At 40.3% G+C, this 27,875-nt stretch overlaps 1 protein-coding gene across 13 annotated transcripts in view; it reads left to right on the top strand.

Annotated features, from left to right (window-relative positions):
* Positions 1-27,875, top strand: part of CAB39L (calcium binding protein 39 like) — a 91,832-nt gene that overhangs the window by 49,410 nt on the left and 14,547 nt on the right. For 12 of the 13 annotated variants that reach the window (XM_012184464.4, XM_060394366.1, XM_060394364.1 and 9 more), the window contains 4 exons: positions 1,229-1,347; positions 10,266-10,434; positions 15,768-15,827; positions 19,077-19,142. In XM_012184464.4, the coding sequence (XP_012039854.1) occupies positions 1,229-1,347; positions 10,266-10,434; positions 15,768-15,827; positions 19,077-19,142 (414 nt within the window). The remainder of the gene's footprint in view (positions 1-1,228; positions 1,348-10,265; positions 10,435-15,767; positions 15,828-19,076; positions 19,143-27,875) is intronic. The other variant, XM_042254742.2, reaches the window with a different exon arrangement.

Below are 27,875 nucleotides of genomic sequence, written 5' to 3'. Positions count from 1 at the left end.
AATGAAGGAGAAGAGGCAGTTTTCTACACTTGAGATAAACTGTGTATAAAATAGCTGGTTGAGGAAATAACTGGTTGTAGAAGGCAAGACAATGAACAAGGGTTGAGAGGAGGTAGGAGCAGGGATTTGAACTTCAGAGCTGACAGCGATGATGGTGGCCCAAGGCGTTGGTTTCCGTTGAGTAGCAGAGACTGACTCAGCAATCTGTGTGACAAGCCCACTTCCTTCTTCAGAAACCGGGAGGAGAGTAGTCCAATGGGGTGAGAGAAGAACTGGAAGACCCTGCTGTGATGTGAATAAGGGCTCATTAGAAGACAGACCTTTGGGTTACAATTGTTTAAAAAGAAAACTCATTACTTTATAACCATAAATTTTTCTCTAATCTTTTAAGCCTTAAAGATGCTGACAGAAAAAAAAAAATTACTTCAGCGTATTCTTATGAGTTCCAAAAAAAAAGAAAGAGTTATGGCTGAGATTGCAAGCTGTCTGCTTTATGGGCTCAGGAACAAACTCAGAGCTATGGTGTTTGAGGTTTGGCCAGTATTCAAGACACAGCCTTAGACTCTTTGATGTTTTGAAATACAGTGTGATAAGAGATCAAAGGATGAAAACGTATTGTATGTAAGAGTCCATGCATTCATTTTAAAGGCAGGTGTGCCTTGCAAAAATAGGGTGGATACAGTCAACTGTTCAGGTTAAATTAGAAGGCGGCTCCAAAATGCAGAAAACTTCCTACTGTGATAATTTAATCACTAATGATTATTTCTTGCTACAAAAATAAAAAGCAAAAAAAAGCCCTCTAGAATCAGCTTCTCAATAAGCCAGGTTATGGTCCTGTTTTTGAAACTTTCCATCCCCTTAAGATCTTTTTCTGTTCCCCAACCCTAATTAAAAAGTGGTCCTCAACCTTTGGTTTTATTACTGTAAAAATAGAGATCATAAAGCCTTTAGACACAAGCTTTGACTGTACTTCATGCATTTAATGATTTGAAATGCTTACTAGGTGTGTAGGGCATGGATTTTATTTGGCCTTCACTCTGATTATTTGTTTATTTTTGTACCTATCTTTAGACAAATGAAGTCAAAGAATGCACAGGTGGGAAAATATCATATTAAATGGACTGAGTATGTGTGTGTTTGTATATAAACAGCTTTTGAAATAATGTACATGCCATACAATTCACTCATTTAAACTATACAACTTAACGGATGTTTGTTTCTTTAACAGGGAAAAAAGGATGTGACCCAGATATTTAACAACATCCTGAGAAGACAGATAGGCACTCGGATTCCTACCGTGGAGTACATTAGTGCTCATCCTCACATCCTGTTTATGCTCCTCAAAGGGTAGGTGCATGCTTTCCTTTAAAGTAGGTTTGAGTTTGGAAAAGTTGTTAAAAGTGGATGGCATCAGCATCATTTGAGATATGATCAGTTCCCTTTTAGATTCATATTTGCTATGCTTGAAGTCAGCCCTCCAAATCTATGTCTCTGTGATTGTTCAGGCTGCAACAAAATGCTTTCTAAGTAAAATTCCTTCCACCTACTGCCCCTCTTTCCTCCACTTTCCTTTCTTCTCTACCTATTACATTATAGCTAACACTTCCCAATCCACCCTCTTTCTGGCTGCCCACTTACCCTCTTCGCTTCACTAGTGGCTCAGATGGTAAAGAATCTTCCTACAAGAGACCCAGATTCAATCCCCAGGTTGGGAAGTCCAGTATTCTTGTCTGCAGAATTCCATGGACAGAAAAGCCTGGTGGGATACAGTCCACGGGGTTGCAAAGAGTCGAACACGACGGAGCAACTAACACTTTCACATTCACACTTTACCCTCTTTACATAAAATTGAATCCCCTCATTACACAAATATACACAGACACGGACGGATACATACAATCCTTTCAATGGTTAGCTTCTACTCAGGCGACATGCTTTCATGTGGGGATAGAATAAATATCACTGTACATATGTGGGACCACAGGGCAGCCAAAAACCTAAAGTCTAGTCGGATAATAAAATCCTCAATTATGACTCTTTTGTGTTTGCTCATTTACAGAAGTTTCTTGGGCATTGTGAGGCTACTCTAACTCCTAGGATCAGGAATATGAATGTAGCAGGACTTGGGGATAGTAGCCCTTTGTCTTTGGTCTCCCCTTCTCTGTCTTTCTACTTTACCATTTTGAACTTCACATGCTATTCCATACCTAGTCCATCTCATCTGTTTTCAATTCCCAAGTCCTTGTGCATTTTAAAATATTTAATTGTATCAAAATAATACGTGCCACATACTTTAAAAACCAGGTATAGGGACTTCCTTGGTGATCTGGTGACTAAGACTCCACCTTCCCAATGCAGGGGGCCCAGATTCAATCCCTGGTCAGGGAACTAGATCCCACATGCTGCAGCTAAGACCCAGTGCAGCCAAATAAATAAACCAGACACAACAACAAATAGCAGCTCTTGGCTTCTTCCTTCTCCATTCCTCAGTCCCATTTACCAAAGACAACCACTTTGATTTTTTTATTTGTTCATCTGGTATTTACCTCTGTATTATGAATTAGGAGCTTTTCCTAAGTTTTGATTTGCCTATTTAAAAATATATCTGTTAAGTTTCTCATGGACTAGGTGACAATTTCGTTTTTCCACCACCACCACCACTACTCCATTTTCCTTCCCCTCACCCTCCCAATATCCTTTATCACAATTTTTTATCTCATTTAAAAGTCACATGTATATTATTATAACTATGTAGTATACTATTACTTTGTTTTTCCATACAAAATATTGTTTTTACTGGAGAATTAAGTCTTTAAATTCTGGAAAGGGCAATATACTTGTATCATGTATGAGGGTAGTTTAAAATTATAAGAAACCTTAAGCTTTATAACAAATAGTCCCCACAATGTAGTGGCCCCACTACAAGATAACTGGATTTCTCACGTAATAGATGTTCTAGGTCAGCAGGGGTTCCTTCAAAGTGTGCTTCCTAAGAGCACTGTGTTGATTGCCAGTTCAGCCCACAGGAAGGCAAAAACACTTGGGAGAATCTATGAGCCAGGCCTGGAAATGGCTTGTGTTACTCCCACTCACATTCCATTTGAGAGCACTTAGTCACTTGGCCTCTGAATTCTTAAGGGAACCTGAGAAATGCAGTGAGCACCCAGGAAGACAAGGAGAAGGGATTCTGCAGACAGCTAACATTCTCTGCCCCTTAGTGTTTCTTTGAAAATGTATTCCCTTCCATATTCTCTGTCCTTACTTTCTAGACCTCCTGTTAGTCAAAGCAAAATCTCTGAGATTGATTTCTTAACTCTTCTGTTTTCTGTTTGTCTTTTTGTCTCACTGGTCAGAAGATGTTCTTAATTGTATCTTCCATTGAAGATAAACTCAACTGAACTTTCAACTACCCTATTTTTAATTTATAAGAACTCTTTTTTTGTTCTCTGATTATTCCTTTTTCTGGTCTCTTGCACTTATCTCTGTGACCTTGGGCAAGCCTCTGCAGCTTTCCACCAAGTCTCAGTTACCTTATTTGTAAAGAGTAAAATTTGTAATATTACCTTTGCACAAAATAATGTTACATTATATGCATTGTCAGACAGATTTTTGTGTACAGTCAGGGTTCTGCTATTTACTTGCTAAGACTTTGGGCAAGTTACCTAACTTCCTTAAGTCTTGATTTCCTCCTTGCAATCTGAAGACAATAATAATACCTACTTCAGTAGGTCATTATGAGTCTTTTAGTGAGGTAGTTTCTGCAGAGTTTAGCACTGAGCACATGGTACTTTACTTGGTAACTACTAGTCTAAGAAATTATTATTACTATCCCTCTTAAGAGCTGCAGTTCACACTGAGTAAAAGTTTGAACAAATATAATTAAGACCATACATAAGTGTCAGAATAATACTGTAAAGGGAAGTGTTCATTTCCAGTTCAGGTATATCTACAAGATTTAATGGGGTATGATCCTCATACCTGGTTATTGGTGGAAAAGGCTGAAATGATCCATTTTTACTCCCATCTGGAGATTCTAAAATGTTAAGCTAAAGCATTTGACATCATCCTGTAGGAAATGGGAAGCCATTGGATTGTTTTGGGAGAAAAATATCAGATTTGTGTTTCAGCAAGTGAAGACAAATTAATTTGAAGTTGGCTTGCAGGACTTCCCTGGTGGTCAAGTAGTTAAATTCATCTCTGGATTAAATTAAATCCCTCCATGTTCGATCCCTGGCCCAGAAAGATTCCACATGCCATGGAGCAGCTAAGTCCGTGCGGCACAGCTGCTGAGCCTGCACGCCCTGGAGCCTGTGCTCCACAGCAAGAGAAGCCACTGCAGTGAGACGCCTGAGCGCTGCAGAGCAGCCCGTGCTCGCTGCAGCTAGAGAGCGCCCAGGCACAGCAATGAAGACCCAGTGCAGCCAAAAATAAATAAGTCGTTTCAAGTTCACCTCCTTCAAAAAAATTAAATGGAGTTAGCTTGCAAATAAGTGATCCCTTGACAATGCTGAAATATGTTGTCCTCCTAAAAATATGTTGGAGAGCACGTCAGCTGATGTTGAAGAGAAGTGGTGTGGATGGTTTAAAACGGTATCTTCCGCAGTGAGGTCATTATGTGAAAGGAGACACGCACCTCCACGAACTGCATTCTCGGAGTGGGAATTATTTGTTTGGAGGCTCTCCTTTCTGTAGTTGCTGTCACTGAATAGCAGTCAGATGATGGCAACCGTCTCTATTATAATGATTCTTCCTTTATTTTGTAACCCAAACTTTAAACTCATTCCTTCACGTCCCGCTTTATAGACATCACTTATTGAGTGTTTGCTATGTGCCAGGTGTTACATTCAGTGTCTTTACTTATGCTGTTTCATTAATCCTTCTATCAATACTCTGAGGACTAGGTATTATCCTCACCATTTTACAGATGAGGAAATTGAAACTTAGAGTAAGGCTATTATTGCTCAAGGTTATATGTACAACTGAGTGACAGCCAATTTTTCAGTGCAGATCTGATTCTAAATTCCATCTTAACCACTAATACATCCTTAAAAAGACTTGAAGCCCTTCAGATAGGAAGGGAGCGGGAATTATAGAAGACCCAGAGGACAGAGTAGACAAAAAGAAGCCTTAAATGGAACCAGCTTTCCCCATTACCGTTTTCTAGGTTAGCTTGAAATGCCTGGAGTTTAGCTAGACATTTGGTAAAGGTCAGCATTTTTACTGAATTATCTCTTGCAAAGTTGTGCAAAAACTTAGAACATAACTTTACTGGTGCACTCATAAATCAAATAATGATGTTATTTAGGGATATGGTAGTAACATGCTATATTGGACCTAAGTTGAACCATAAAGAATTAAGACAGAAAGAAGTTGATTCTTGTCTATCAAGGAAAATCATTTGGGTATGGGATACAAAACTTGGTAAAAGGATTTGGAGCCCAAAGTTTATGAAAAGATTATTTAAAAGGACTTTCTTACTTTAGACAAACTTTTTTCCTGGCCCATGCAAATGACATTCCAGGATACTGAGGGGATTTGAGAGTGAGGTTGCTAAACTGCTCTCACTGATCCATAAAGAGCCACTGCCAGTGGAAGCTGTTCCAAGTCCAATATTAAAATAGTAAATTTCTCCTAATAATCTTATTTTAAAAAATTTTATTGCAAAACTTTTTTCAACCATATACAAAAGACAGAAGAAAGAAATCCCATGTCCCAACCTTCATAACCATTGATATTTTGCTGTGTTTTTTTTCTCTATCTTCCCAACACCTCTCCCTTATTTTTTCTGTTTTTTTTTTTTGTAGTATCATTATGAACTAGTGGACTTAATGTGTTTTCATACATCTTATATAATTGTACTTTTAATCAAGCATCAATTTTTTAAGTACATCTATATAAGATATATAAAAAAACGCTAGGAAAAGCTTTATAAAATATCTTTCAGCAAACATTTGGCCTCCTCAATATAATCAAGAAGTTTTGCTTCTAATCTAGAAACATTTGCTAACTTTAAAAGTAGCAAGCTAACACTGTCCACTGAAAAGGCCTAGAAGCAGTAATGACCCAATGTTAATGAGTATCCCTAGCACTCAGATTGTAGTTTCTAAGAACCATTTCTAACTAAAAGGAGCCAGAGTCCTTTGTTCAGTTCAGTTCACTTCAGTCGCTCAGTCATGTCCGACTCTTTGCAACCCCATGAACCGCAGCACGCCAGGCCTCCCTGTCCATCACCAACTTCCAACTCCCGGAGTTCACCCAAACCCATGTCCATTGAGTCAGTGATGCCATCCAACTATCTCATTCTCTGTCATCCCCTTCTCCTCCTGCCTCCAATCCCTCCCAGCATCAGGGTCTTTTCCAGTGAGTCAACTGTTCGCATGAGGTGGCCAAAGTATTGGAGTTTCAGCTTCAACATCTAGGACTGGTCTCCTTTAGGATGGACTGGTTGGATCTCCTTGCAGTCCAAGGGACTCACAAGTCTTCTCCAACACCACAGTTCAAAAGCATCAATTCTTCGGTGCTCAGCTTTCTTCACAGTCCAACTCTCACATCCATACATGACTACTGGAAAAACCATAGCCTTGACTACACAGACCTTTGTTGGCAAAGTAATATCTCTGCTTTTTAATATGCTATATAGGTTGGTCATAACTTTCCTTCCAAGGAATAAGTGTCTTTTAATTTCATGGCTGCAATCACCATCTGCAGTGATTTTGAAGCCCCCCAAAATAAAGTCTAACACTGTTTCCACTGTTTCCCCATCTATTTCCTGGGAGAAATATCAATAACCTCAGATATGCAGATGACACCACCCTTATGGCAGAAAGTGAAGAGAAACTAAAAGCCTCTTGATGAAAATGAAAGAGCATGAAAAAGTTGGCTTGAAGCTCAACATTTAGAAAACTAAGAGTCCTTTGTAGAAACAGCTAATTCCAGGTCTGTGTTAGGAAATGAACAGGATGGCCAGAAAGCAAGGAAGTGTTCACAAACTAGTGGGAGTGATGTCAAATGGACAGGGGTCATCTGGAAAAGACCACTTTTGTTTTTGATGCTTTTCCTAGTGCTGGCTGCCCTTGTTTCTTCTATCAGGAGCAACAAAAGTCATTTTTCTCCTTACATAATATAATCTGCATTCTTAAACTGAGATATTCTTGCACAGGATCTTTCTTCAAATCATTTTATGTATAATATTTATTGTAGCTCACCACCAGATGAGATAAGTGCTCTTATACTTTGGCTTTTATTAAATTTGGAACAGATCTTCCTTGCTATTATTTGAATAAGCATGCATATAAAATAGTGTGCCTTCTCCACACTGACACAGTTAACTATACGGTCCAGACTTCCCATGTGGTTTCCCAGATAGCTCAGTGGTAAAGAACCTATCTGCCAATGCAGGAGATGTAGGAGACTCGAGTTCAATCCCTGGGTCAGAAAGATCCACTGGAGTAGGAAATGGCAACCCACTCCAGTATTCTTGCCTGGAAAATTCCATGGAGAGAGGAGCCTGGTGGGCTACAGTCCATGGGGTTGTAAAGAATTGGATATGTCTGAGCGACGGAGCATGCATGTGTGCATATGATCTAAACAGCAAATCAGAAGGAAGATATGGTTCAGTCCTATAAAATAACGATTTACATTCATTGGAATAACTTTTATCAGCAACGTGCCACTAGGTTAGTTGTTGTGGAGAACATAGTGATTTGTCATGGTCCTTGTCCTTGAGACCCTTATCCACAAGTAGAGTAAAATAGATGAGGTAAATATTGATTCTTTACCAAACCTAAGGATATTAATGTTCTTGGGATTTGAAACTTAAGGTACTTAACTTACGGAGCACTTCTTTTTATAGCCAGCAATAAACTATCAAAAGGCAGTATCCTGGAGGATAGTCAGTTTGAAACATGTGAATTACAAGTTCCTTACAGGGTACTGAGGAAAATTAGGAATTTCTTTATATATCCCAATATATTCCTAACTGTAAGAAGTTGTCAGCTCAGAGGAATGACCGTTCCTCTCTTGGGCACAAACTACTAGGATGGAATGACCGATGTTCTGACCCAGAGTAGCATTTTGAAAAATGCTCTCTTGTTTCTCAAGAATACATAGTCTGTGCATCACAGATGGTTCCGATAAACTTCACCTAATGAAACAAAAAAAAGGAGCTAATTATACACGAAAGTTTCGAGTAGAAACTTTTATTCTATAGTTTCCATTTGATTAGTTAAGAAATGAGAATAGCTAGAGATCATACAGTTTTTCCTGTAAGCCAAAGTTTGTGTCTCATTAGAGACTCCTCGTATTAAGAAGTTTAATCAGAGTTTGAAGTTTGCTAAATTCTTTATACACTTTTGTGAAAGATGTTATACTAAGCAGTCTTTGGAGACTAGGGTAAAGATGGAGGCAGGTACCAGTAAATAAGACACAGATACCCCATGGAGATTCACATAGAGGAGGAGAGAAAGTGACAGGGTGAGTAGAGCATATCCTTAGCAATGAAGCTGTTTGTGGTAAGGTTAAGAAAACAAATATATAACAATCTATTGAAACAGGCCACACTGAAGAATGAGAAATGTGTTAAAGTGGAATTACAGACAAGCTATTTAGGAGTCTGAAGGAGGGGAGGGTGACTCTGAATGGTAGGTGATTGGAAACACTTCAAGAAGGAGGTGGCATTTGAACTAAGTTTTGAAAAATGAGAGAGAATCTTAGAGGTGAAAACTTACGCAGCAGGGCATTCTAGGTTGAGAGAAGGCCATATCCCAAAAAATTAAGGGAGGTGTTGGCAGATGAAATTGAAAGGTTAAGTTTAAAGCAAAATTATGAACGTCCATATGTATCTTACTAATAAGTCATTTTAGGATTTTAATTGTGTGCCCCTTACGTTTTTTCTCTAGGTCAACAGTCTTTTTTTTTTTAATCACTTCTTCAGTGCTCTATTAGTAAATGACTGTTCTTCTCCTTCACATTTCAGAAAATGTACCCCTCTTTATGAAGTGGTACATCTTTAATAAAACCCACCTTATAACTCTCCCATTTCATGCCAATAGGCTGATTTTCAAATTCTTCTGATAAGAGAAATTGCTAAGACTATAATTTGGCATTTTTTAATATTCTACAAAGAATTGTACCTGTCTGAATATATTAGCATTTAATGTTGACATGAGTTTTTCAGGAAATATTCAGATGATATTTGTGAATATTATTCCACATAAAAATGGGACAAAATGAATAAATACCGCCCTGGTTTAATAACTTCTCTCAGAGACCTTTCTTTGCTGTTTTCCCTGCTATAGTTATCAATTGGAAGTTGCCAAGTAGCCTGTTTCCTAAATTGTGGGAAAGAGATTTTATTCTCGAGTCTGAAATTCATGTAAATATTCTTTTGTTATTCTTGAATCCTCAGTTTCCCTCAGCCCAAATTTATTCCTCAACCTACCTCTGTTGACTCTTCCCCTGAACAATATCCGTGACCTGCCCACAGTCCTCTATTCTACTTCCATCGCCCAGCCCAAGCCCCCGTCATCTAGCTGGGCTGCTGTTCCTCCGCACTAGCTAGTCTCCCTGATTGCCCTTTAGCTCCACAGCTCATTCTTTTCTGTTTTACAGAATTCTCCACAGGGAGCCAGAATGATCATTGTTAAAGTATCTGATCAGCTGTGTTAATTGCGTATGTTAAACTCAGCAAAGGCTTCCTACCACGCTTACTTGGCTTACAAAGCTGCTGGTTCTTTCCTTGGACCTTTTGCACTTTCAGTTCCTTTTCCTGGAATGCTTTTCTCCTTCCAGGACCACTTAGCCTAAAGTAAAACAAATTAAGGAGTCACACTCTCTAGCGTACCTATTTTATTTTCTTCAGTTTCATCGCCCTGAAGTATATGAAATTATCTGGTCATTGTTTATAGTCTGTTTCTTCTCCCACCAGACGCATTTTCACTAAATTGTGAATGCTAGGAAGGCAGTGACCTTGTCTGTTGACTGTTGTATCCCCAACAAAAGATACTGTTGCATCTTTTCTAATCAATTCCAAGATTTCTTTAAGTCTGTTGAACTGTGAACATTTGATATCGCTTCAGATGCCTTTGCTACTTTTAAGGTATCCCCAGCATCTGAAATAGTGCCAGGCACATTGTAGATATTTAGTAGGTATTCAGTGAGTGGTGTTTGAATGAACTGTGACAAATGGTACCTATGCTTCCATTAACAGCAGTATTGAAATGGTTCTTTTAATACCTAGTTCTCTTTCTCTCTCGTTTGTGCTTTAGCTATGAAGTCCCACAGATCGCCTTACGTTGTGGTATTATGCTGAGAGAATGTATTCGACATGAACCACTTGCCAAAATCATCCTCTTTTCTAATCAGTTCCAAGATTTCTTTAAGTATGTCGAACTGTCAACATTTGATATCGCTTCAGATGCCTTTGCTACTTTTAAGGTAATTCCCTGCCCCTCCCCCCTTACCCACCCCCACCCACCCACCAGAATCAGCAGGGTTATTTAGTTTCAGTACTTAAGTCACTTGGCTCTAGGAGGCAGTTTAATTTTAAAAAGCAGAAAATTGTATTTCTTAGACCTGAGCATAGCCAACCATGTATGATATGGATCATAAGAGAATTCAGTAAACAGAACACAATCTACTAGACCCGTCTGTCACATTGTGGAAAGAGCAACTCAACGTGCTTGTCATGGGGCTTCCCTGGTGGTCTAGTGATTAACAACCCACCTTGCAATGCTGGGGACTCTGGTTCAACCCTGGTTTGGGGAAGATCCCACATGACATGAGGCAACTGGGCACATAAAAAGTCTCACCTGGCCAAACAACAGTTGTACAGTGGCTACAGATGAAGCCCCCAGGAGTCTATCCTAGAACACATGGTAAGAGAGACCTTGGTGCGTCAAATAAAAAGGACATTTAACGCAAAGGACCATTCCATTTCTTTCTAGCAAATATTTGTGCTGAAATAATTCAGGTGTTCTCTATTAGTAAGTACTGTAGTGCCTTTTTCTTTCCCCCTTTTCTTTTTTTTTTCCCCATTTTCTATCTGATGACCCTTTGCCATCACAGAAGCAAGTTAGTTCCTTTATTGAAAAGCCATCGATAAGACTTCACAAATAGCTGTACACCTACAGCAGCTTTAAAGAAGGGGAGAAAAGCAAACTCAATTCAGCATGTATTTCTGAAAATTTACCCAAAGATTTTTCAACATTTAATAGAATAAACAAATGTAATAATAATGTCTTAACATCATATGCTCGACCCATTTTAACTTTCACCACAATATTGAAGCACAAAGATAAATTATAGCAGTTTGTACTTGAGCATATTTTTTGTTGAACTTAAGTCTCTGAGAATCTAAGTAACCTTAAAAAAAATAAACTTTCCTAGTATGCTACTGATTTTGAAAATGCCAATTTTCTACATTTTACCAAAATGCTATGGTCAATATAATGTAATGAACGCAAGTCTCTTTTTAAAAATCAATTCATTAATTTATTTTTGGCTGTGCTATGCCTTCATTGCATGTGTGCAGGCTTTCTGTAGTTGCAGCTAGCAGGGGCTTCTCTTCCTCGCGGTGTAAAGGCTTCTCATTGGAGTGGCTTCTCTTGTTGAAGAGCACAGTTTCTAGAGCTGGGGCTCAGTAGTTGTGGCACACGGGCTTAGTTACTCCGAGGCATGTGGGATCTTCCTGGACCAGGGATCGAACCCATGTCCTCTGCATTAGCAGGCAGATTCTTACCCACTAGGCCACTAAAGAAGTCCCACTTTTTTTTTAAGTAACTGCTTTCAAAGGGATTTGTTAGCTTGATTGCTTGGCTGGTTTGGGCTTTTGTTTTTAACTTCCTAGGCTTAGCCTTTTTTTTTTTTTTTGACCTGTAGGATGACTGTTCTTCAGTTTAATTATTGATGTTTTACCATTATTCGATTATATTTTCTCATGGCCTTGTCTGCAAATTTTCCATTCCCCAAAGAGATTCCTTACAACCACAGTCTCTTCCATGCCCACCCCCCCCTAGGAACTGACATGCTAAAAAGTGGTTTGAATTCCATCTCTGTCTGCACCTGATTTGCTGTATGTCCTTGAGCAAGTTAGTTAACCCTTGGGCCTCATTTTCTTCATCTATGAGATGAGGAACATAATCCCTGTTTTTGCAGAGTTGTGCAGATTAGAAATAACCTATGTAAAGTGCAAAGCACACTCTCCAGCACATAGTAAATGCAGCTGCTGTGAGCTGCTGTGATCTTGAGTCCCTGCCATGGAATGTGTGTCTCTGTCATTTCACCCCGAGTTCTTCCAGGCTGTGCAGAATTCACTAAAATACCAATATCAATAATTTTTAGCATAAGACTTAGACCATGCAGAAGCTAGTCCTGTCAAAACAGAATTGTTAGGAAGTGGGATGAAAGAATACACTATTTTGAATACTTTTTAAAATTTTTAAAAATTTGAATTTTAGTTTTCTTGGCAATTTCCTGGCTTTTTCATTTTTTGGTAGAATCCTAGCTATTTTTTCTCCCACTCAGTTCTTTGATCTTTAATAATGCAACAGCTGTATTTGTCTATGTATTGTGTATATATACATGTGTGTATATATAATATATTATATATAATATATATTATTATTATTATATAATACTTGGATTTTTCTATAATATCTCATATATGTGTGTCTGTGTATATATATTATATATTAGGAATATATATATAATATGTATTATATATAATATATATAATAATTATATATTATTATATTAATAATATAATATATATATACAGACACACATATATGAGATATTATAGAAAAATCCAAGTGAACATTTTGGCCCACCCTATATGTGTATATGGGGGCTTCCCGGGTGGTGCTGGTGGTAAGGTACCCACCTGCCAATGCAGGAGATGTAAGAGACACAGGTTTGATCCCTGGGTCGGGAGGAGGGCATGGCAACCCACTCCAGTATTCTTGCCTGGAGAATCCCATGGACAGAGGAGCCAGGCAGGCTGCAGTCCATGGGGTCACACGGAACTGGACACAACCGAAGCGACTTAGCGCACATATATGTATGTGGGGCTTCCCTGGTGGCTCAGACAGTAAAGAATCTGCCTGCTATGCAGGAGACCTGGGATCAATCCCTGGGGTGGGAAGATGCCCTGGATATGGTACACTCCCTCCAGTTTTGCACTATTATGTGTATAAATGTGAGGGTATGTCTATGTATATATAATGTGTACACACTCACTTATTGTCTCTATCCACACACATATGTGCTGGAGGAATTTTTCCCTACCCTATTATATATTCTATTGTTGGATTTTAAAGTTATTTTTTCCCTTAGAATTTGAAGGAGCCGCTGCCCACAGAAGCCCTCCTTATTCCTCTTTCTTTGTGTAACACTAATGTAGGGCGAATGGAAAACCTTCGCAGGCAGCACTTACCTGCCAGGTACTCTTTCCCGTGTCACCGTCGTTGCAGGTGTAGGGCCTGAGGCCACGGCAGATTGTGATCCTTGTACTCAAGGCTGATGACTGGCATCACAGATGCAGAGCTCCATGGGTGCAGCCATCCAGAGTGCCCGCTGCAGCCCATGCGGAGACCTTTCTAACCTGAGTCAGCTCAGAAAACCACTAGCAACGCTCAGGAGATTGGGGACGTGAAAACTGAGCATTCCAAATATCCACTTAGAAAAAGACTAGGGACTCCAAAAGGATGCTGTGGAACTAGGAGGTCCCTGATGTAGCAACCAGTTTGAATTTTGACTGGGATGAACTCCTTAGAGGGTTTTCCCATTTTAAAATCCCAGTTCCAGAACTGTACTGTTACGTTCTCCTGGGGAAACAAGTACGTGTCTCCATTGATAGGTCCCGTGGTCAAACAAGTTGTGACGACAAGTAACAGGAAATGAAGTTAATAGCCAGTTTCATTATTTTGGGGCTTGAAAATTGTAGTGCAAACTGATGAGGACCTACCGTATATCACAGGGAACTCTACTCAATACTCTGTAATGACCTATGTGGGGAAAGAATCAGAGAGTGGATATATGTGCACATATATAACAATATATACAGCAGAAACTGACACAACATTGTAAATCAATTATATGCCAATAAAAATTTTAAAGAAGAAAACTGTAGTGCAAAGTACTTTAAATATTTTACCTTTTATTGAAATAAAAATAAGTGGGTTTTACAACCCAGGACTCAGTGGCAACCTGGAGGGGTGGGATGGGATGGGATGGGAAAATGGGAGGGAGGTTCAGGAGAGAGGGGACGTATGTATACCTGTGACTGATTCATGTTGATGTATGGCAGAAACCAGCACAATATTGTAAAGCCATTATCCTCCAATTTAAAAAATTGTTTTAAAAAGAAGTGAGTTTTACCGTTGCAGCTGCCTTCTTTTTCTCTGTGAGGTTATGTTGTGTATCTTGTATATACTTTTAATTAAATTAATAGTTTTAATTAAATATGTATTAAAGCATAAGAGTTTATTTTGGAAAACTTGAAAATTCCTGTTGTTTTTAATTAAATTCTGCATAGTACCTAGGCAAGGCATTTAGCCTTTAAGCATATTAAGAGGATTAGCTGGGGCTTGTTTTCTTTTGACATCAAGGTGACTTAAGGTTATAATTTAGGTGTGAATTTCCAATCAAACGTTCCTTTATGCTTTTGTTCAGTTTCCTGGGAGTTAGGTCTATAATTAGATCAGGCTACTTGTCCTCAACTTTGAAAGGGTGCATTGTGCTACTTAGTAACTGCACAACACTTCACAGCCCACTAACCCAAGCGCAGGACTAGGACAGTGCTGAGATAAATGTCATTCTTGTGGGACTTCCCTGGCGGTCCAGTGGCTGAGACGCCACACTCCCAATGCAGGGGCCCAGATTCTATCCCTGGTCAGGGAAGTAGATCCCACATGCCATAACTAAGAGTTTGAATGCTGCCACTAGAGATCCCACGTGCCACAACTAAGACCCAGTGCAGCCAAATAAATAAGTAAAATAAACATAGTTTTTTAAATGTCGTTCTTGTGCTTCCGAGAATCTTGCTGCTGCTGCTGCTGCTAAGTCGCATCAGTGGTGTCCGACTCTGTGCAACCCCATAGACGGCAGCCCACCAGGCTCTCCCATCCCTGGGATTCTCTAGGCAAGAACACTGGAGTGGGTTGCCATTTCCTTCTCCAATGCATGAAAGTGAAAAGTGAAAGTGAAGTCGCTCAGTCATGTCCGACTCTTAGCGACCCCATGGACTGCAGCCTACCAGGCTCCTCCATCCATGGGATTTTCCAGGGGGCACCTCCATTTCAAAAGTGATCAAGAAGAAAACTAAAGGTCAATCATTGAAAATCTGTTACCTTGTGAGATATGGTTTTAGTCCATTCAGTTTTTTGCTTTTAATAGTTATTAATGACATTTTAAAAGATCATCATAAGCTTTATTTGAATGTTTATTGTATCATATTTACAATGTATAGTTATGGGCTTGAAGAAATATAATGTAAGCTTGTCTCTTTGGTGACATTTGTTTCACTAGTTAAATTATTTCTATAATCTAACAATGATGAATTTAAAGCACTCTTTGTTGTTTTTACCATGAAACAAATTGTATTTCACACCTTAAACTAAGAAATGGAAATAATTCTGGGATGTAAATAAAAATATTCTGAAATTGTTGTGTTTCAAATTAATTGACTTAGAAAATCTTAGAAGAAAAGAATAGATTTGTAAAATTTATTACCTATAATAATTTTGTTTCATTGACTGTTCTTTTTCTAGGATTTACTAACCAGACATAAAGTGTTGGTAGCAGACTTCTTAGAACAAAATTATGACACTGTAAGTAGAAGTCATTTTTAAGTCTCTATCTCCTTCTTCCTTTCTCTCTCTCCTTCTTAGATCTCTTAGCCCTTACTTCTATTTATGAGAGAAGTTGAAACCAACCATCCACCCCCTTGGTTTATTACCCGGAAGTCAGATCATTAAGAAGCTATGAAAAATAGAGGATAGCAGGAGATCAGGGCATCCTTGTTTTTCTTATCTCTTCCTGTTGTGCTCTGGAGCTCCAGGAAACAACTAGCACCAGCTCACTTTGACCTTGACTTAAGAGCATCCATGTTTCCCTTAAGAGGCAGTGTATATGTATGTGCCAAGTCCCTTCAGTCATGTCTGACTCTGTGCAACCCCATTATAGCCCACCAGGCTCCTCTCTCCATGGGATTCTCCAGGCAGGAATACTGGAGTGGGTTGCCATGCCCTTCTCCAGGGGATCTTCCCACCCAGGGATCGAACCCATGTCTCTTACGTCTCCTGAATTGGCAGGTGGGTTCTTTACCACTAGTGCCACCTGGGAAGACCCAGAATACTGGAGTGGGTTGCCATTCACTTCTCCAGGGGAATCTGCCTGACCCAGGGATCGAACCCAGGTCTCCTGCATTGCACCAGAGGCTTTACCATCTAAGCCATATAGGGAACCCCACCCTTAATAAAATGAATCCTTTTACATGGTTGATAACTAGTTTCACTGACTAGTAGAAATACCAAAATATACATCTGTCTTCCAGCTCCCTTCTCTAAGGGTGAATCCATCTCATCCTTTTGATAATCAGCTATCATTGTTACTGACCAAACTTACCCAGCATGCAGCAAAGCCAGTCTGCTGACACCGGGTTGTGGTGAAGGAAAGTCCAGCATTTACTGCAAGGCAATAAATGCTCAAAAGACTCAAATCCTGAATAGTTTTCCAGGAAGAGGTGATGGTTGTGAGTGGACCATCTTCTGACTGGTTGGTAGTAAGGTGACAAGGTGGTATATCAGGGGTTAACATCATCAACCCTTTCGTTTCAACCAGTATGAGGTCTTCATACGTATGGTCAGTATATGGTTAACTTCTTCCACCTGGTGGGGATTTCAGTCTCTCTTAAACAACTCAAGGATATGACTCAGGATATTATCTATAGACTTTATGGAGGAACTGAAGATCCCTGACTTTGTTTTTGGCTAAACTGTTACTGTTTTGTCTTGCTTGACTGTTGTCCTTTGTTTCTGCATTTTCTCACTTCTCTGATTAAATTTGCTCTTGGAATCTGGGCCTTGAAGGGTAAACATTTCCTAGAAACAAGAAGTGGGAGACTCGGGAAGGTACATCCCCGGGATTGCCCGCAGGGTCCTGCTTGGTTTCATCATGTAGCTCTTCTAGAAAGCTTTCCCTAACATACACTCTAACCCCCTCACCCCCAAACACACACAAACACACACACACTCTTCTCTCTCTCTCCCCCTCCCATTCTCCTTCTTTCTCACACGTTTCCCACATTGTCTAATATTATTATGGTGTGTCTTTATATCTTTCTGTCTGGTTCATAAGCTCCCTGGGAGGCAGGAATCTTATTGGTCAAACACAGGGGTTCAGAATGCAGTACAGATTTATGTCCAGTTGCTTTGCTGCAGAATCCTGCTGTATCTCTTACTAATTATGATTCTGGACAAGTTATTGTGCCTACTAAAAAATGCGGATATTAATAATAGCTACTTCATAGGGTTGTTGTAGGAATTTGACAAAATTTAAGGTTTTGGGGATAGCACCATGGATTAATTTTTATCATGATTACTTACATCCCTAATACCTAACTCAGTACCATATATTTGGTGGTGTTAAATGAACATTGAATAAGCATACCCAACCAAGAGCTGCTATGCTTTTGCTAAGTGTATCGGCAATAGAAACAGCATCCAGTTCAGTTCAGTTCAGTCTCTCAGTCGTGTCCGACTCTTTGCGACCCCATGAACTGCAGCACGCCAGGCCTCCCTGTCCATCCCCAACTGCCAGAGTCTACCCAAACCTATGTCCATTGAGTCGGTGATGCCATCCAACCATCTCATCCTCTGTCGTCCCCTTCTCCTCCTGCCCTCAATCTTTCCCAGCATCAGGGTCTTTCCCAATGAGTCAGGTCTTCGCATCAGGTGGCCAGAGTATTGGAGTTTCAGCTTCAACATCAGTACTTCCAGTGAACACCCAGGACTGATCTCCTTTAGGATGGACTGGTTGGATCTCCTTGCAGTCCCAGGGGCTCTCAAGAGTCTTCTCTAACACCACAGTTCAAAAGCATCAGTTCTTCAGTATTCAGCTTTCTTTATAGTCCAACTCTCACATCCATACATGACCACTGGAAAAACCATAGCCTTGACTAGACAGACCTTTGTTGGCAAAGTAATGTCTCTGCTTTTCAATATGCTGTCCAGGTTGGTCATAACTTTCCTTCCAAGGAGTAAGTGTCTTTTAATTTCATGGCTGCAGTCACCATCTGCAGTGATTTTGGAGCCCAGAAAAATAAAGTCAGCCACTGTTTCCATTGTTTCCCCATCTATTTCCCATGAAGCAATGGGACTGGATGCCATGATCTTCATTTTCTGAATGTTGAGCTTTAAGCCAACTTTTTCACTCTCCTCTTTCACTTTCATCAAGAAGCTCTTTAGTTCTTCTTCACTTTCTCAAATTATCCAAAGACTAATAGCTACCAGCAAGACTACATAGATGCATTTCTTTAAAAATGGCATAAAATGAGTTATTCTGCAGCTTATTAGATGAGGTAATAGATGCTTTCTTCAGGACTTCCCTGGTGTTCTAGAGTTAAGAATCTGCCTGCCCATGCAGGCAATATGGGTTCCATCCCTGGTCTGGGAAGATCCCACATCTGAGGGGCAATCAAACCCATGCACCGACACTACTGAGCCCATGCACAGCAACAGAGACCCCACACAGCCAAAAATAAAATAGATGTTTTAGTCAAAGTGATTTATTGGGAGGACTCAATTACTCCATTTTTCTACTCAACTTCTAATTTGCAGAACAGAGGGAAGCATGTCTCTGGTATCACCCGCCTCCTCGTCCTCCAGTATCTCTATGAGTAAGAGAGGATGGAGAAACGGGGAAGCCTCCCAGTGGACAAAGGCAATCCGCCCAGAGATACACAGCACAACCGCTGGGCTGGGCTGAAGGACTGGGGATTTACTTCTGAAGCAAACAGACTTAATGCAGAGAAATCACTGTTGGGTTTCCATTCTTAATATTTCTTTTCTTTTCATTAGATTTTTGAAGACTATGAGAAACTGCTTCAGTCTGAGAATTATGTGACTAAGAGACAATCTTTGAAGGTAATGTCAAATTTCTTTAGGTTAGAGTCTCCAGAAGTTGACATTCTTGTTCCTAAATAACTGGTTTAATAGTGGACAAGTAGGAAATTCTCTGGTGGTCCAGTGGTTAGGACTCTGAGCTTCCACTGCAGAGGTCAGGTGTTTGATCTCTGATCAGGGAACTAAGATCCCTCAAGCCATTCGGCACCACCAAAAATCAAACCAAAAAATAGTGGGCAAGGAAATACAGAAAAATTATTCTCTTTTTTTTTGTAACTTGAGAAGCATTTTCTATGTTATGATCGTGTGTATTGGTCACTCAGCTGTGTCTGACTCTTTGTGACCCCATGTAGCCAGGCTTCTCTGTCCATGGAATTCTCCAGGCAGGAATACTGGCTTGGGTTGCCATTTCTTTCTCCAGGGGATCTTCACTCAGAGATGGAACCTGGGTCTCCTGTATTGCAGGTGGATTCCTTACCATCTGAGCCACCAGGGAAGCACATGTTGACAGTACTTTGTAGCAAAACAAGCTAAGTGCCCTGCTTCAAATACTTTTTGGAAGTAACAGTAAAATTATTAAGTACAGCATAAGCACAGGATGAGGAGTCTGTGTTTGTATGTAACCAAACAGCATTTGTGATATGAGATTCTGTCCGATGAGATGCCTGTAGAAATGCCTGTCCCTCATCAGACAGGGACCCGGCAGAGTAGAGCCATATCCGTCTATGAGGGATCTCCCCTTCCTCAGTGGAGAGGTGCCTGGAGGCAGTCCTTTTGCCCACATGAAGAGGGACAGCTCCTGAGGGAGTGGGCATTGGCTGGAACTGTATCTCTGCCCTTCAGATCCTACTCAGAGCTTCAAAAGAAAGTTTTTGGCAGATAATAATTTGATGTCTTTTGTCAAGCCATTTATATGATGCTTGAGCTTACTCAATATTATTTTATATTATTATTTTATTTATTATTTCTAAAATATATTATTTTTATATTATAAAACAGTGCATTTATTTCTAAATGTTGGATATAGTTTTAAGCTCAACATATAAATCTATATAGTATTACATATTAATATTCTATATAGTATTTCTAAACTATACTGTTTTTATATATTGACATTATAGAATAGTACACTTGTTTCTAAATATTGGATGCAGTTTTAAGCTAAAGCAATAAATTAAATCTGCCTTGTAGCACACATTTGTCAGTTCACTGTCCCCGTGGCTATATCAGCCTTGACCATGCTCCCCTGTACCTGCGCCCTCGCTGCTCCAGCTTTACCTGTTGAGGGGGAGATCAGGGGACTATTTCCAGCCAGTCATTCAGCACTCTTTATTGAGTTTCTCCTTGTGGAAAAACCCATACATTGTGATCCACATTGAGAAAAACATACCATGGGTACGCTGCTGTCTGTACTGGAGGTGAAGTAATGAGACGGAACTTCAGGCAAAGGCCATCAATGCTGTGTTCTCCCATGTCCAGAAGGCTTGTTAAAAGCAGTTGAAGGGGCTTCCCCGGCAGGTCCAGTGGTTAAGAATCCACCTCGAAGTACAGGGGACATTGGTTCAATCCTTGGTCAGGGAACTAAGATCCCACATGCTGTGGAGCAACTAAGCCTGCACACCTGCAAGTACTGAGCCCACACTCCGTACCTAGGGTCAGTGTGCCACAGTGAAAGACCTTGCACGACATAACTAAGACCCTATGCAGCAAATAAATTAATTAATTAGAAATTTTTTTTTTAAAGAAGCAGTCAAAGAGGAGAGTACATCCTGTTGGCATAGCCATGTACTGAAAGAGTCAAGCCAGGGAAACTCTGTGTTGCAGAGGTGGAGGACTTTGGAACAGGAAACAGAGCTCTAAAGGGCCAATGTACAGCTAATCTCTCATGAATTTTCCAAGTCCTTCCTCTTTTCGATGGGCATCTGTCAAATACTGGACCAAAGTAGAGAGGTTGATGTGAACTAAGATGCTTGAACAAATTTGGATCAAGAAAGCTGGGGTCATGGGCTTGGAGTTGATCCTCGCACCATTTCCCACAGTGATGAGAACTTGTGGCAGATTTTTCAGAGATTGACAGTCTCTAGGGCTTTAGGCAAAGTTATAAAGCTGACATTTTTTTTACCCAGATATCTCCCTTCTTGGACTTCTTCCTGCTTTTCTTTCCCACTGTCCTGTCTTCCCGTTGTACGCATGTGCCCTCATTCTCTTCTCAGGATGTTTTCAACCCTACCTGGTCCTGTTCCCTTGTTAATATTTGTAAAATGGTTAGAGCAGAACCCATCAAATGGTAAGGGCTGGATATATTTGCTAAAGAAAATTGAAGTAAATTTCATTAATAAATATTCTTCATCATTGTCCTCAGAGTTCAGTCTCTGGAAGGCACTGATCTATTCTAAATAAATAATTGGGACTAGGGTATGAGTTAGAGGGCTTCCCAGGTGGCTCAGTGGTAAAGACGCTGCCTGCCACAGCAGGATATGCATGAACAAAGCTAATGGAGGTGATGAAACTTCAGTTGAGCTGTTTCAGCTCCTAAAAGATGATGCTGTGAAAGTGCTGCACTCCATATGCCAGCAAATTTGGAAAAGTCAGCAGTGGCCACAGGACTGGAAAAGGTCAGTTTTCATTCCAATTCCAAAGAAGGGCAATGCCAAAGAATGTTCAAACTACCGCACAATTGCAGTCATCTCACAAGCTAGCGAAGTAATGCTCAAAATTCTCTAAGCCAGGCTTCAACAGTATGTGAACTGTAAACTTCCAGATATTGAAGCTGGAGTTAGAAAAGGCGGAGGAACCAGAGACCAAATTGCCAACATCCATCGGTCATCGAAAAAGCAAGAGAGTTCCAGAAAAACATCTATTTCTGCTTTATTGACTATGCCAAAGCCTTTGACTGTGTAGATCACAACAAACTGTGGAAAATTCTTCAAGAAATGGGAATACCAGACCACCTGACCTGCCTCCTGAGAAATCTGTATGCAGGTCAAGAAGCAACAGTTAGAACTGGACATGGAACAACAGACTGGTTCCAAATTGGAAAAGGAGTACGTCAAGGCTGTATATTGTCACCCTGCTTATTTAATTTATATGCAGAGTACATCATGAGAAATGCTGAGCTGGAAGAAGCACAAGTTGGAAGCAAGATTGCTGGGAGAAATATCAATAACCTCAAATATACAGATTATTCACCCTTATGGCAGAAAGCAAAGAAGAACTAAAAAGCCTCTTGATGAAAGTGGAAGAGGAGAGTGAAAAAGCTGGCTTGAAACTCAACATTCAAAAAACTAAGATCATGGCAGCCAGTCCCATCACTTCATGGCAAATAGATGGGGAAACAGTGGGAACAGTGGAAACAGTGAGAGACTTTATTTTGGGGGGGCTCCAAAATCATTGCAGATGAAATTGAAAGAAGCTTGCTCCTTGGAAGAAAAGCTATGACCAACCTAGACAGCATAGTAAAAAGCACAGACATTACTTTGCCAACAAAGGTCCATCTAGTCAAGGCTATGGTTTTTCCAGCGGTCATGTATGGATGTGAGAGTTGGACTATAAAGAAAGCTGAGTGCCAAAGAATTGATGCTTTTGAACTATGGTGTTGGAGAAGACTCTTGAGAGCCCCTGGGACTGCAAGGAGATCAAACCAATCAATGCTAAAGGAAATCAGTCCTGAATATTCACTGGAAGGACTGATGCTGAAGCTGAAACTCCAATACTTTGGCCACATGATGCAAAGAACTGACTTCCTTGGTAAAGCCCCTAATGCTGGAAAAGACTGAAGGCAGGAGGAGAAGGGGATGATGGAGAAGGAGATGGTTGGATGGTGTCACGGACTCAATGGACATGAGTTTGAGCAAGCTTTGGGAGTTGGTGAGGGATAGGGAGGCCTGGTGTGCTGCAGTCCATGGGGATGCAAAAAGTTGGACATGACTGAGAGACTGAACTGCACTGGGTTTGATCCCTGGGTCAGGAAGATCCCCCGGAGAAGGAAATGGCAACCCACTCCAGTGTTCTTGCCTGGGAAATCCCATGGACAGAGGAGCCTGGTGAGCTATACTCTGTGGGGCCGCAAAGAGTTGGACATGACTGAGTGACTGATCACACACACACACGTGTATGAGTTAGACTTTTTCCTACCAGGATGCATTTGCATTTAAAAATCCAAGCCTCTTCACCCAGTAGATGTATGATTAGTACAACCCATAATATACATTTGGTGGGTAACAAAGGTGAGAAAGACACATTTCTCACCACCCTGCTCTCCATCATCCAGCTTCTCTTCCTCTTTTTCCATGGTTCTGCAGCTGAAGACCTCAGCACTGTTCCCAGTGACTCTGGCAAAGAGCATCTGACTTTGTACAGTATCTGGTATAGAAAGTCTCCTTTAAACTCTCCCCTTTTCGGAACTTCCCTTGCTGTCCAGTGGTTAAGACTTTGCCTTTCAATGCAGGTGGTGCAGGTTCGATGCCTGGGTCAGAGAGCTGCAACTAAATATCCTGCATGCCACACAAGACCTGGCACAGCAAACAAAGGCATTAAAAAAAAAAAAAAAAGCTCTTTCCTTTCAAACTGATTGTTACCTGCTTATTTACAGATGCCCCAGCCCACTCATAAGGTCTCTTTCTTGTTCATTATTAATCTACCCACACATACTACATGAGCCACCATTTCTGCCTAAAATCCTTTACAGCTGACTGTCTCACCAATATTTGACTTACAACGTAGTAAAACCGAGCATTGGTCAGACATTGAAAAGCGCTGGTAAAAGGCAGATAAAGCATATCAAGAATGCAAAAATTGTTCAAATCATTATTGAAGATATCCTTTTTGAATGCTAGATTCTAGGTAGAGGTATTGCTTAGATGGTCTTGTATCACTCTGTTCAAGGAATGAACTCCTTAAATATTGTTTGCTCTTGTCTTCAACCGAAGAACATGGTTCTGGAGAATTCCCCCATGCGCTGGTGGGTTTTCCTTTGGGAAATTAGATCTGTGGTAGCAGTGTGTCCTGTTTTGATGTAACAATGTTTATATCTCTGGATTCTGTAGTATTCTGTGATATTTCATAATTTTAGAAAACAAGAGAGGTTAGATTATCATAAGTATATTTACTCACAGTACCGTGTAAGTAATAGACTGAAAACTAGGCTATTTTCTGATTCCAAAGTATTTGCTACCTGCTGCTTATTGTTAATCATATTCTAAATTTTTTGAACTATCTTGAGGTGCTTAGATTCTTGGTGTCAATAAAAAGAAATTAACAGAGAAATTCCTTTCACTCAGGTGACACAGCTTAGGATTTATTTCTTATCTTCTTCAGAGGCCTGGTATTTAATTACTAGCAGGAAAGATTATAATTCAGAAGAAGCTTGGTGGAATTTTGGGTTTGGGGATGGCTCTGATATAAGCGTCTGAATGCAGAGTTCCAGAGAATAGCAAGAAGAGATAAAGCCTTCTTCAGCGATCAATGCAAAGAAATAGAGGAAAAGAACAGAATGGGAAAGACTAGAGATCTCTTCAAGAAAATTAGAGATACCAAGGGAACATTTCATGCAAAGATGGGCTCGATAAAGGTCACAAATGGTATGGACCTAATAGAAGCAGAAGATATTAAGAAGAGGTGGCAAGAATACACAGAAGAACTGTACAAAAAAGATCTTCATGACCCAGATAATCACGATGGTGTGATCACTCATCTAGAGCCAGACATCCTGGAATGTGAAGTAAAGTGGGCCTTAGAAAGCATCGCTATGAACAAAGCTAGTGGAGGTGATGGAATTCCAGTTGAGCTGTTTCAAATCCTAAAAGATGATGCTGTGAAAGTGCTGCACTCCATATGCCAACAAATTTGGAAAACTCAGCAGTGGCCACAAAACTGGAAAAGGTCAGTTTTCATTCCAATCCCAAAGAAAGGCAATGCCAAAGAATGCTCAAACTACTGCACAATTGCACTCATCTCACACGCTAGTAAAGTAATGCTCAAAATTCTCCAAGCCAGACTTCAGCCATATGTGAACCGTGAACTTCCTGATGTTCAAGCTGGTTTTAGAAAAGGCAGAGGAACCAGAGATCAAATTGCCGACATCCGCTAGATCAAAACATCTATTTCTGCTTTATTGACTATGCCAAAGCCTTTGACTGTGTGGATCACAATAAACTGTGAAAAATTCTGAAAGAGATGGGAATACCAGACCACTTACCTGCCTCTTGAGAAATCTGTATGCAGATCAGGAAGCAGCCGTTAGAACTGGACATGGAACAACAGACTGGTTCCAAATAGGAAAAGGAGAATGTCAAGGCTGTATATTGTCACTCTGCTTATTTAACTTCTATGAGAAACGCTGGACTGGAAGAAGCACAAGCTGGAATCAAGATTGCCGGGAGAAACATCAATAACCTCAGATATGCAGATGACACCACCCTTATGGCAGAAAGGGAAGAGGAGCTAAAAAAAAAAGCCTCTTGATGAAAGTGAAAGTGGAGAGTGAAAAAGTTGGCTTAAAGCTCAACATTCAGAAAACGAAGATCATGGCATCTGGTCCCATCACTTCATGGGAAATAGATGGGGAAACAGTGTCAGACTTTATTTTTTTAGGCTCCAAAATCACTGCAGATGGTGATTGCAGCCATGAAATTAAAAGACGCTTACTCCTTGGAATAAAAGCTATGACCAACCTAGATAGTATATTCAAAAGCAGAGACATTACTTTGCCGACTAAGGTCCGTCTAGTCAAGGCCATGGTTTTTCCTGTGGTCATGTATGGATGTGAGAGTTGGACTGTGTATAAGGCTGAGCGCCGAAGAATTGATGCTTTTGAACTGTGGTGTTGGAGAAGACTCTTGAGAGTCCCTTGGACTGCAAGGAGATCCAGCCAGTCCATTCTGAAGGAGATCAGCCCTGGGATTTCTTTGGAAGGAATGATGCTAAAGCTGAAACTCCAATACTTTGGCCACCTCATGCGAAGAGTTGACTCATTGGAAAAGACTCTGATGCTGGGAGGGTTTGGGGGCAGGAGGAGAAGGGGATGGCAGAGGATGAGATGGCTGGATGGCATCACTGACTCGATGGACGGGAGTCTGAGTGAACTCCGGGAGTTGGTGATGGACAGGGAGGCCTGCTGTGCTGCGATTCATGGGGTCACAAAGAGTTGGACACGACTGAGCAACTGAACTGAACTGATCAATTTTATTAAAATATAAAGTTTTTATTTTTAAAGCTCTTATTACTTCTACATGGTTTCACTGTGGCCATGTTTCATTAAGCCTGTAACATGAAATTTAAAGAAACAGAAATATGAATCTTTTGCCATTTACTTAGTACAGTATTTCTTTATAATGCTTTGTATTATTATGAAATGGAACACTTTTACTTACTATCAGTATTAATGAATAGACTAATATCTAATGACTGAAAGACTCAGTGTTTTTGGCCAAGTGGTTTGACACAATTGCTTGCTTCTGAAAAGTAGTGAAATTATATAAGGAGGATAGATTGATAGAATTTATATGTAGGCATCCCCATGTAATAAAAATTGAAATGACTTTACCTGAACTTAACTCATAAATATCACTACAATAAATTTTTATTGAATGTGTGTGTGCGCACAAATTTTAAATTTTTTAAATGAAATTTCTCTGTGGTCAAAAGACCTTTTGATATGTGTAGGAGTATATGATATATGTGTACATATTATACATATTATATTTAAATAAATATGTATCTACATAGAATTTATAGTTACACAGAAGCTATATATTCATATGTGTGTGTGTGTGTGTGTGTGTGTGTGTGTGTGTGCGTGCTCAGTGGCTTCAGTTGTATCTGACTCTGTGCGACGCCATAGACTGTAGCCAGGCTACGTAGCCCGCCAGGCTCCTCTGTCCATGGAATTCTCCAGCAAGAATACTGGAGTGCGTTGCCATTCCCTCTCCAGAGTATCTTCCCAAGCCAGGGATAGAACCTGCATCTCCTGCACTGCAGGCAGATTCTTCACCACCGAGACACCAGGGGAACCCCTAAGTGTGGGTATATGTGCAGAGGAATATATGTGTGTGCATATCTGTATGTATATCTTTAGAAGCTTCTTGTCAGTTTTACAACCTAGCATAATTTTTTTGAGAGTCTGGGAGCCGTCCCCCTGGAATGTGAACATCTAGGAAGATAGCACTCCTGCCTCTCCATCACAGGAGAATTTAACCTTGGTCCTGCTCTCCAAGCTGTAACCATTTGCTTGTCAGAGCGATAAGAAGATTTATTATCGTCTTCATTAGTTGGATAAAAGCAGCTAGATAAAACAAATGGCTACTTCCATGGCTGGGTGAATTCAGAGTGGACTATGAAAGGGTGCTGTCAAGCCCTCTTATAGGAGAAAGAAAGGAAAGTGAGGTCACTCAGTCGTGTCTGACTCTTTGTGACCCCATGGACTGTATGTAGCCCGCCAGGCTCCTCGGTCCATGGGATTTTGCAGGCAAGAATACCGGAGCGGGTTGCCATTTCCTTCTCCAGGGGAATCTTCCCGACCCAGGGATCAAACTCAGGTCTCCTAAATTGCAGGCAGACTCTTTACTGTCTGAGCCACCAGGGAAGGTCTCTTAAAGGGGAGTGACCAGTTATCTTTCATCTTGAGCATATATGTATGTACTGGATTATGACTGTTTGCCTGTATAAATGAGGCAGGATTGTATATCTTTGAAATGTTTTCTGTGTAGAGTGCCTATAGCGTCATGCTCTGGATACACGTATTCAGTAATAAAACTG

This window comes from Ovis aries, chromosome 10, assembly GCF_016772045.2.
Source record: "Ovis aries strain OAR_USU_Benz2616 breed Rambouillet chromosome 10, ARS-UI_Ramb_v3.0, whole genome shotgun sequence".
In the NCBI taxonomy this organism is placed as follows: Eukaryota; Metazoa; Chordata; class Mammalia; order Artiodactyla; family Bovidae; genus Ovis; species Ovis aries.
This window is presented reverse-complemented; position numbering and strand designations above follow the sequence as displayed.